Consider the following 11,698-nt stretch of genomic DNA (forward strand, 5'->3'; position numbering starts at 1 on the left):
ACCTGAAATGGCCGTGGCGTTATCAAGGGAATGTGTATAGACGGTTTCCGTCTCTAAAGAGAGAGCCGACCCTACCCCAATAAGAGGCTAACGAACGAAAGAGACGGAAAATTCGGTCTAGGTATGTGTGGGATATGTGTTATGCTATTATGCGATGTATTTTAGAGGGATTTTACCTTGCATCCAACCAATCGGCCGAAAACTGGAGCTGGCCAATTACCGGTAGGGTGTCTGATCGCGCACCCGATGTTGTGTGCTAAAATTCTTCCCATAGAGATTACACGCATCCCTATGCAGTCTACGTGCATTGCGCGACCATGCAAAAAAAGTCAATTTTTTTTTTTCAATTCGAGATTCAAACCTTTATCTGTTGTGATCCTGAAGGTGATAATCAATAAATGAGGTGTCATATGAAAGAGCAGGTGAATTCCAATATTTCCCAAGGGGCGTAGCCCCCGAAATTCTAAAAATATCTTGGTCAAAACAGCAATTGAAACATTGTGTCCTGGCTAACTCTGAGGTTTGTCACTTTTGAGATATGACGCCCCGATCGATAAGTAGTCCCAGTCCTAAGGAACAATTCTATGTGCTTATTTTTTCGCTAGCCCCCAGGGATCACAACTGATAACAGTTTAAAAATACCCTTCTCGCTATTTGGTGGATCAGCTAATTAGGGGGCGTGCGCTCCGCTCAGTCCAAACCATGGTTACATCGCGTAACATCTCCGCGTACGAACGAAACCCCAAATTCAAGTATGGGTGGCCATTCGTGGCATAGAACCCGGAAGTGAATACACGTTATAGTCAATGGCAATATCGCGGAGACATCTCCGCGATATTGCCATTGACTATAACGTGCATTCACTTCCGGGTTTATTGTGCGACGAACGCCAACCATACTAGTCAATGGCACATGTCGCGGAGACAGCGTAGCTCAAGCTGCAAGTCGCGGATTGGCTTAGCAGCATGCGTACGATATGCATACGCTTGCATATCGCGCGATACAGCTGTTTGGCTAAATTTAGCAAAAACAACATCACTCTGCGTGGACGTCTTTTTCGTCGATTTTGACCAAAATGATATGAATATACCAGCGTCTTGGAGGGGCTGTAACTTTTGATAGAAACATCGGTGAGACTTGAAATTTGAAATGTATTATTCTGATAACATTTTTTATTCAAATATCAAACAAAATGGTGAAAAACGATCCCAAATTGAAAATTGAAAAATCGTTCAGACACCCTATTACCGGCTCCTTTACTCTAGTAGTACTAGGGTGTCTGAACGATTTTTCAATTTTCAATTTGGGATCGTTTTTCACCATTTTTGTTTGATATTTGAATTAAAAATGTAATCAGAATAATACATTTCAAATTTCAAGTCTCGCCGATGTTTCTATCAAAAGATACAGCCCCTTCAAAACGCTGAAATATTCATAGCATTTTGCTCAGAATCGACGAAAAAGACGTACACGCAGAGTTATGTTGTTTTGCTAAATTTAGCCAAACAGCTGTATCGCGCGATATGCAAGCGTATGCATATCGTACGCAAGTTGCTCAGCCAATGCGCGACTTGCAAGCTTGAGCTACGCTGTCTCCGCGACACGTGCCATTGACTAGTATGGTTAGCGTTCGTCGCACAAAAAACCCGGAAGTGAATGCACGTTATAGTCAATGGCAATATCGCGGAGATGTCTCCGCGATATTGCCATTGACTACAACGTGTATTCACTTCCGGGGTTTATAGTGGGAACGGCCATCCATACTTTCATTCACTATAAGCGCACATGTTACGCGATGTAACCATGGTTTGGACTGAGCGGAGCTCACGCCTCCCTAATTAGCTGATTCCAAAAATGTGGGAGGGTATTTTCAAACTGTTATAACAAATGATCCCTTGGGGCTAGCAAAAAAAAAAGCATCTGGATATTATCCTTACGTCTAGCCCTGCTTAAGCCGCGGGGCGGCAGCTCAGGAAAGTGGCAAATTTTGGAGCTAGGATGCAAACAACATTTCAATCACTATTTTGACCAAGATATTTTTAGAATTCTGGGGGTGGCCCCCGATGGGGAATATGGAGAAAAACCTGCTCTTTCATATGACACCTCATTTATTGAGTTTCACCTTCAGGATCATTTGTTATAAAGGTTTGAATTTCAAATTTTTTCATAAAATCATTGACCAATTTTGGATGGTCGCGCAATGCACGTAGACCACATAGGGAAGCGTACAATCTCTATGGGAAGGGTTTTAGCACACAACATTGGGTGCGCGATCAGACACCCTAGGCCTAGTAGTACAGGAAGGATTTTAGCACACAACATAGGTGCCCGATCAGACACCCTACTACTATTATCAACTAGACCAATACCACTTGAAAGTAGCAATCGAGCCCCGCCCCAGTGACCTATCCCTAACACAGTAACAGCAACACAGCCACAGCACCGCACAGCCAGGTATAGGTACAGAGCCCACACGAGTACGAGCTTGACCGGGTTGTACTCGAGAAGTACCGAGGCCCGCGCGCTGGCCTGGATCCGTCTCTCGCCTCGCACTATTCCTCGCCTCGATCGCTCTCGTCGCAGTGAGCCGGATGATTATTTGCGACCTACAAACTACAGATTTTAGATGTAAACACGTAATTTCAACTGACATCGACATATAATATAATACTGGATGTGTATAATGTGATATTTACCTGTAGATCCTCTAGCTATAGCGACGTATTCGTGCAATTTGTCTCTCGTAGCAAATATTCGGCATTTTGCATGAATGAAACCATTTGTTTTGGTCTCGATCTAGCATATTCTTACAAATCACAAGTGTTTGATATATTATTAGAAAACAGAGGTTAGTTAAATGAAATATATTATTACCATTAACTGTATTAATATATATTTATTATTTTATAATAGATATTTGATCAATAACATGAAAAAAAACTAAAAAGTAGAAGCGGTTTGATTAATAAATTGGCAGCAGCATGCATGGTTCGATTCCGAGGTATAATTTTAAGAGAAATTTCATTGGTGGAAAAAGTGGGCTCGTCCTATGACGTAAAGGTCGTCTCATTTCGATCGAAACGACTGCTTTCCTTTGCTAGGCGTGGGTGTGGCACGGGGGCGTGGTCGCTGGTGGTCAGGCTGCCTTCTCCGAGACGGGAAAGGGTTTGAGGTCACGAGCACGACTATCATGTCTAATAATGTTGATTTGTATGAAAGCAGAAAAATAACAAACAGAATGGCAAAAGGTTGAAATGAATCAGACCAATAATAAGGAAATTATGAATGTTCTAGTATATGCGAATCTCAAATCACTCATTTTTGTTCTTTCTCGTAAGTTCCTTCTCCCTTGGTAGGTCCTCTAAAGAGCCATGGATGTTTGATAAATTAAATTTGAGTCGTGTCATAAATTATGTCGGACCGGCACTACATCACATTGACATCACCGCTTCAGCCAATTTGAAGTAATCATACTTACGTAGAGGGATTACAATTTAAAAAAAAACGTATACCTTTCTTATATTTAGTCAGATGTAATTGAAATTGAAATTTCATCAATTTGCTTGATTTTTCTGATTTTTCTGCTTTCGTGTAGAGTAGTTGTCTATTCGGGTTGGATTTCCATTGAATTAATAGTATTGTTTACTCATTGAATCCTCATCAGCATCAATTAACACTTTTCTTATTGAGGTCACTTATAATGTATATAATAGTCCCTAGTATTCTAAATAAAAACAATAGGCCTGCTGCAAAACGGTACTAGAATGCAGTGGCGGATCCAGGGGGCCCGGGGGGCCCAGTCCCCACCCCGGGGAAAAAAAGAACGTGTAAAAACACGTTAATGTTACATTTTTGGGGGAGATGGTCCCCCTCCCCTGGCGCTCAAGGGGGAGGGGGGTCCATCTCCCCCCCAAAATGCGATTCAAATTTTCGAGGGCCAAACAAAAAAGTGCTCACACCCCCCCCCCCCCCCCCCCCCTTTAATCTTTCTATGCTCATTAGTCGGCCAGTATACATTTTCTACCAAAATTGTTTGGCAAATAACATTTATTTGTAATCTTGAACAAGTGTAAGTTTCATTTGATTCTGTGAGAATTCATTTTTTTTTCAACCAGAACTCACCTTTATCTTATCACGTTTGCACACACAACCGTTTATACCAAGCCCCCCCCCCCCCCCCTCCTCTCTCTCTCTCTCTCTCTCTCTCTCCCTCTCTATCTATCTCTTTCTCTCTCTCTCTCTCTCTCTCTCTTTCTTTCCCTCTCATTCTCTCTCTCTCTGTCTCTATGTAAATACATATGTGTGGGTGTGTATGTGTGTATATATATATAATATCATCATGATCATCTTCATCATCAACATCATGCACTTTCATATGGCTCCGGTTGTCTCATTTTCGTTCGCTGGATCACTGCAGCACAAACATAGCTCGTTCGACGTCAATCAGCTGTGTCCCATAGGTCGATTTAAAAAAAAAAACGTCCATAGGCTAACATGTTAGGCTGCTGACTCTGATATAGGGGGCGTTGTGAAATGAGACTAAACGGAGCAATATTTTTTCTTCTTCTTCTTTTCTTCTCCTTCAACCACCGAATATGAATCTAAATATTCCCAGGGGGGGGGGGGCTCAGATTTTGTTTGGACGCCAGGATATGTGCCGTTCAAACGTCAAAACCCCTACCCACTTTTAAGGGTCATTTTGGGAGATTTTTCTCGAAATATTTGCCTATTTCTCACAATTTTCGGGTGTTCGCCATGCAAAAACCCGATTTCTTATTTTTGTTTTCTTTTTTTGGAAAAACCGACCAATGTTTAGTGATATTTTTGTTTAAATAAATTACCCATTAGAGCGGCACACCCATGTATGTCTTAATATGTGAGTACCCCCCCCCCCCCCCCCCCTCACCCCGGGTTAATTTTTTAGCTGTTGAACTGGGGAAAATATAGTCAAAATCAAGTTTGAACAATTTAATGCAATAATTCAGTTTTACAAAAATCATCAATCAGAAATCAGAAATATTAAAAATGAACAATAAAATAAGGATATTAATTACCATTGAATTTACATGTTGGCCTGTGCAATATTGCAATATTAAAACAGATAAACTTTATAACTTTGAGCTGCTTGTCGATAATGTTCCAATAGAAAAAATGTCATCAACGAAATTCTTAGGTGTATATATAAATGAAAAATGTAACTGGAATGATCATGTAAACTATATCTCTACCCCTATTTCTCGCAATATTGGTATACTATTTAAGCTAAAATACTTTTTGCCAACACATGTGCTTAGAATGCTATATAATACACTGGTTTTACCATATATTTCTTACTGCAATATCATATGGGCTACATAAGTGCAATACTAATCGTATATTACTGTTACAGAAAAAAGCAATTCGAGTTTGTACCGATGCAGGTTATCGCGACCACACTGAACCTTTATTTGCCACATTAAAAACTCTAAAAATAAGTGATATACACTACATGCAAAAATCTGTGTTCATGTTTCGGCTCAAATCCAGCAATCTTCCCCCATCACTAGTCATTTTATTCCAACATAATTTTAATTTTCATTCCTACCCAACCAGGCATTCCAATGACTATCACCTATTTAACGCCAAAACAGCCTTAGCTCAAAACTCAATTAGACATTCTGGCCCTGATACCTGGAATGCACTACCCCCTGAAATAAAAACGATGAATACAATGCTATCCTTTAAAAGAGCGGTGAAAAAGTTTCTTATTGCTCATTATCTTTAAATCCATCAACACAATAAGTTCTCCTCGTTTACCCATCGTTCCAAAACTCGATAATTTTCTGTACTGTTTACTTTTGTTTGCTTCCATTCATTGAAACGTTGATTATAACCTTCCATGACCTGGTATAAATACACGTATGAATAAAGAGTGGCCTACTTGGGATACTGAATAAACACTGTCTTCTATACAAACATTTCAAGGCTCCGACTCGCAGGCCCAGGTTTAAAACCAGCTGGCTGATCTTACTTTCACATTCTTACTGTCCGAACCTCGCGAGTCTTCTCATTCTATTGTATCCCAAGTTGGCCACTCAGTATTCAAATTTGCATTTCTTTTATTATTTAAAATCTTTATATATCAATTTGAAATCCAACTACCACACCCGGCCCCCCCCCCCCCCCCCCCCCCCCCACTCAGAGGTCGAAATGACCGCATGCGTGTTGCCAAAATGTCCGGTAAAGGGGTACTTTTCGTGCGACAAAGTCCGGCCCGAGAATTGTGAAAAAAGGGGTGTATTTTACTTTTCACCCGGAGATTTCTTTAAAAAGGGGGTATTTTTCTTTTTTTCTCTCATCTCTTTGGACTCCTGAGAAATTATTCCGAATTTAGGGGGGTATATTGAGCATTTTTCCTGATTTAGGGGGGTCTCCAAGGCAGAAAAAGCCCGCGAAAAGCCCGCGAAAGGGGGGTTCGGAAATGTTGGCAGTCCTCAGATAGGGGGTGCTTTTAAAAATAGGGTACGAGCATATGCGTACCCTAAATAACACTGAGTGGGGGGGCCGGGCTACCACATAAGTCTTTGAATATTGATGTGCATCCCCTCTTTCCTTTCTCTTCTTTTTTCTGTCTTTTCCCCCTTTTACCAATATTTTGTTCCTCCATATTTTTATTATTATGTCTCCTTTGAGGGTAGTCATACTATCAAGCTTTGCTTATTTTGTCAACCCTCCTGTTTGATGTTCTCGATTAGTTACACCCAGCCTTACTTTATTCTACATATATTCTTTTGTCATGTGTAAATTTGCAATATTTGTTTGTTATATATTTGTAAAAATGCAAAAGAAAAAGAAAATCAAACAGAAATAAATAAATCAAATCAAATCAAATCAAATCAAACAAATGAACACAATAAAAAATGATATACAAGTTATAATTAAACCAACAGGAAAAATTCAACAGTACTAAATCGTTACAAACTGCATTATCAAAATGCACATTCAAGCAGACTAAGTAACAACCACTGAAATACGAGACAAACAATAAAATATAAAACAATAAAAGTCTAAACTAAATGAGACTAATGAATTCTTAAATAAACAAGATATGTGTAATACAGAATCAGAGCGTGTACAAAATCAGTGTATAACATAAACGGACAATCAATCGCTTATCATTGAACAATATAGGAACATAATTATAACAATCAACTTCAGGTACAAAATACTCAATCAAAACAAAATTATCAACTATCGTTTGATATATAAAAACATACAATAATAATGCGTATATCTATATATTTTAAGACCGCATAAAATTGAGTGTTATGATCGTATATCGTGATAATATTTTTGTATCTCTTTTAGAACTTTCTGCCATATCCTCTGTAGGCTAGTTTTACCTACTTTTATAACACACACACAAGTCATCTGCTGAATATATATTGCTCGTTAAAAGAGATGTTATTATTAACTAAGGTTACAAAACTCTTACCAATGACAGTCATTATATATTGTATTGCTACGAATCCGAAGTCAAGTCAAAACAGAGCGAAGTCTATAGGACACGGAGCAATATTATCAGAATTTGCATGATTAATTATTTAGGTTTAGACTTTAGAGCATTCAATTATACATAATAGTAAACGCACAGTTGGTCTCCATGATGCTTTACAAACTAAATAGAGTTGAATTATTTTAACAAATCATTAACTTAAAGCTCATCTGTAGGCCTACTAGTTTACAAGAGGGATTATACCACCCTGCAAGGTCACTGGACAGGTGTTTATCTCATCAAATCAGCTCTCACTTTTAATAATAAAAAGAGGATCATGGGGGACCAATGGTCACCAATTAGGCATTGTTCGCTATATAGAGGGCGCTAGTAGCTCTAAGTAGTGCAGTGGGGCTTTAATGCATCGTACTTTGTCATAACAATTAGGTTCAACATCTGCTTCTTTTTGTAATGATATTTAAGGGCTTTATTAATTATGAGAATTATTAGTTCAGTCCAGTGTTTGATCCACTTGTAATTGCGAAATGATTTATTCTACTGCAATACATTTCAGTAAGCTCCCTTGAACAACATATTAAAAGTTTCAAGAAATCCAAGAATAAGAAATTCATGAAATATGCCTAATTTGCAAATTAACTGTTTATCAAAGATCTTTTTCTCTTCTATCTTTTTTTTTTCGTTTTTCCTTCTTTCTTGTTTTTGTTTTATTGTACGACCGCAACTACTTTCCAAAAATCTACCTAATAATCAATTTCAATATCTAAATAAAATTCCAACATGACACTGCCGTAATAATGTAATCACATTGTGATTTTTTTTCTTCTGTGAAAAAGAATCGCCCATTCCCCCAAAAAACAAATACTACTAATAATAATAATAATAATAATAATAATAATAATAAATAGATAAATAAAAATAAGGACAAAATTAAAAATTAAAATTGATATGGATTTTTTTTTTTGTTGTAAATCTCGGCCTGTGTTCTGATTAACATGCACCAATATTTAATTTGGCGATGCCTAGATTGTGGAGCTGAACAATAATGCTAAATTCCTGATTCATGGCATGGGCCTTCACGGCCGTGTCAGCGCGGATGTTGTCAAAGTAATGGTAGGCTACGTCAGTCTTGCTGCTTTCAAAACGCGAGGAGAAGGGCCAAAAACCGTAGAGGTCTATTTCATCACAAAGCTGTATGGCCATTGAAACCATGTAGAACCCTGTGAAATTAACAACAGCAACAACACAAATTCATTATATTTTGATAAAACCAGAATTAGACAACAGTATTAAGGACAATCAGATATGCTCCCGAATTTATCGTCTCTAATTCAATAAAATTCACTTCAATTCAAAGTTTATTTCCACTCAGACAAAATATAAAAATCAGATAGAAATAAAAACAGCATTTCAAGCTTTAAAAAGATTTGTTTAAATATCGATAAGAAAAGTGACATAATTATGGAGAAAAAAATTGAAAATTCACAATAACTACAGTGAAGCACAATTTAAAAAAAAAAGTGGACATGATTGGGGGTTTAATTATTAAAAAGCAAAAAGATGGTCAGGAATTGTAATGGCACCCAGGACAAATAATGACATTTACAAATGCCATTGTTTAAGATATCTCAAGTGGGAGGGTCATGAAAAGCACATAAATGGCTTGTTAAAATGATCATCACAAAATATACAAAATAACAATAACTGTGGTACATAATTTACATGAATGAAGATTACGACAAAAAAGGACAGAATGATAAAGAAAATAAAGAAAACAAAGAGAAAACATTGCATAAACATTGATCTTTATAAGTTATAAGAAGTTTTCAAATAGAAATTGCTTATAATCATATTCGTTTAAGTTAGTTGGTTTTCCTTCTATTCTTAATTATTGATGTAGGAAGATTATTCAATAAAACTGAGCCGTTATAGAAGATGTAAGATTGAGTTATTGAGATACGATTAAATGGGGAAAGAATATTTAGGGCATTCCTAGTATTTTAATTTATGGACAGAACAATTTAAAGTGAAATAATTATTTAAAACTACAGGAAGCATATTTTTTATAAATGTAATGCTTCCTGGGAGAAAATTTCAATTTTTTAAACATATTGTTGAGTATTTTGAACTTAAATATTTCAGTTTCCAAAGATATAAATTTGTGGGTAGGTAAACAAATTATATTTTCGTTAATAAAGGACTAGAGGATAGTAAGCAAATAACTACCGTTGGTGAAGGTGATGGGACAAACTATCACTTCCGAGGCGATCTGGATGTAGCTATCTTTCCGAAGCGAAGCTGAGGAAAGATAGCGTATACATTCTGATCGACGAGGAAGTGATAGTTTGCCATCGCCTGAAACCAAAAAGTGATTATTTGCTTTATATTCCACATCTATAAACAATATGTACTACAACAAGAAAAGGACGTGTATACATCTACATGAAAGACACTAGGCCCAAATTCACACGAAAAAGGTTAAAAATTATTTTAACCCAACCCCTTGAGGGTACGGTGCGCGCATGTGTTTGCTTTAATTGCGCTCATTGGTAATGCGCGCTTAATTACGCCTATTTTAGTGCGCTTTTGGATAATCTTCAGTGAAAGTGCGTTGCCCTTTGTAGATAGTACCTCTATCTTCAGTAAAAGTGCGTTGCCCTTTGTAGATAGTAGTACTATCTACAAAGGGCAACAAACTTTTTGCTTCTCCCATCAATGATGGGCGAACTATCTTTGATCACGTGATTTACTTATGACCAATCGTAGAGCAAGATTCTTAGTATGTGGAATATAAAATAGATTATTAACAAAACAAATTATGTGGAAAAAAAAACGATTTCAGAAGTTTCATCCCCATATCTGAGAACAAACTCCAAAATATTCTTTAAATTAATTGATCGTATGATTGATTGCACAATCAAACGCACAATTTAATCGTACGATCGTTCGCTAAGCTTTGTGTTATACGGGACCCAGAACGGATAACCAATCAAAATTAAAAGGCAGCTTACCAGTAGATAATTCTTTATTTATTGCACCAGTGCTTCTCCAGAAATCTATCACTGATTGGAAGTGTTTGTTATTCATGCATACCATCTTTGGTTTCTTTCCTTTGAACAAGTAAAAGGCTTTCATGACCTCTGATAATCGCATTCCAAGGCAGGGTATGCTCAGGATGCCGCTGTATTTTGAAACGTCAACATTAAATCTCTTGATTGCCTTCTTTGTCCGAAATCTGCGATATCTGCACCCAGGGGCAAAATGAAAAGAAACATGATAAAACAAAACAATGAATTATGATGATGATGATGTGCATGATGAAGTTGACGATGATAAAACAACAATAGAACCAATAATATTCAGAACATGAACCACAACGAAATATACTAACAATAATATTGTTAATAGCATTATTGATAAGGATAATAATATTAATAATATTATATCAACTATAACAATTAAGAAGAAAATATGTATATTTACAAAAAGAATAATGATAATAATAATAATAATAATACTAATGAAATGATGATACTACTACTAATAATAATAATGATAATAATAGTAATGATGATAATAAAAGTACTGATATTACTATTTAAAAAACAAATTAATCAAGAAGAAGAAGAAGAAGTAAAAGAAGAAAATTAGGAAGAAGAAAAAAAGAGGATGAAGGAGAAGAAGTACAATCAACAGAGTATAGGAGAAGAAGAAGACAATACAAAAAGAAGAGAAAAGTAGAAGGAAAAGAAGAAGGAGAAGTAGAAAAGAAGAAGGAAAAGAAGGAGAAGTTCGTTTGCTAGTAGTATGTTTTATTCCGGAGTTTAGTGCCCACTATATTGCTCTGGCACCAAAGCGTGAAGCATCTTGATTTTTTATATTTTTTTATCAGTGAATATTTGGGTCGTCACCCAGGGTAACCGCATCAGTTAATCTCTTCCGGCGAGTCCTGCAATTATAATTACTCAATCTATTACCAGGTACTCATTTACTTTTGGTGGGGAGGGGCAAGTGTGGATTCATATCTCGCAAAAGGACATTAGTGCTGGGCTGCATGGGATTCGAACCCTCAACCTGGATTGAGAGTCAAGTGAATGAACCATTTACTTGATCAATATGAAATCTCACCTTGTGCGTATTATGCTGGGATTCATCGTGATGTAATCACTTTTCAGACCAGCATCTACTTTGAACGGTGCAAGTGGG

The 11,698-nt window shown here is 36.9% G+C and overlaps 2 protein-coding genes across 4 annotated transcripts in view; both read right to left on the bottom strand.

Moving 5' to 3' along the window:
* The window catches only part of LOC590371 (acetyl-CoA carboxylase), an 83,909-nt gene extending 81,125 nt beyond the window's left edge, over positions 1 to 2,784 (bottom strand). For 2 of the 3 annotated variants that reach the window (XM_030988069.1, XM_030988060.1), the window contains exon 1: positions 2,697 to 2,784. The gene's annotated coding sequence lies outside the window, so the exon portion shown is untranslated. The remainder of the gene's footprint in view (positions 1 to 2,696) is intronic. The other variant, XM_030988064.1, reaches the window with a different exon arrangement.
* Positions 2,785 to 8,426: 5,642 nt separating this feature from the next.
* LOC100893217 (alpha-2,8-sialyltransferase 8F-like) lies at positions 8,427 to 11,698 on the bottom strand. The gene is made up of 3 exons (XM_030988215.1): positions 11,621 to 11,698; positions 10,504 to 10,736; positions 8,427 to 8,712 (listed from the first exon to the last, which is right to left on the bottom strand). The coding sequence occupies exons 1-3, from the start codon at positions 11,644 to 11,646 to the stop codon at positions 8,483 to 8,485; spliced, it is 489 nt and encodes a 162-aa protein (XP_030844075.1). The 5' UTR covers positions 11,647 to 11,698; the 3' UTR covers positions 8,427 to 8,482.

Source organism: Strongylocentrotus purpuratus, unplaced genomic scaffold, assembly GCF_000002235.5.
Source record: "Strongylocentrotus purpuratus isolate Spur 01 unplaced genomic scaffold, Spur_5.0 spur5_scaffold_17, whole genome shotgun sequence".
Lineage (NCBI taxonomy): Eukaryota > Metazoa > Echinodermata > Echinoidea > Camarodonta > Strongylocentrotidae > Strongylocentrotus > Strongylocentrotus purpuratus.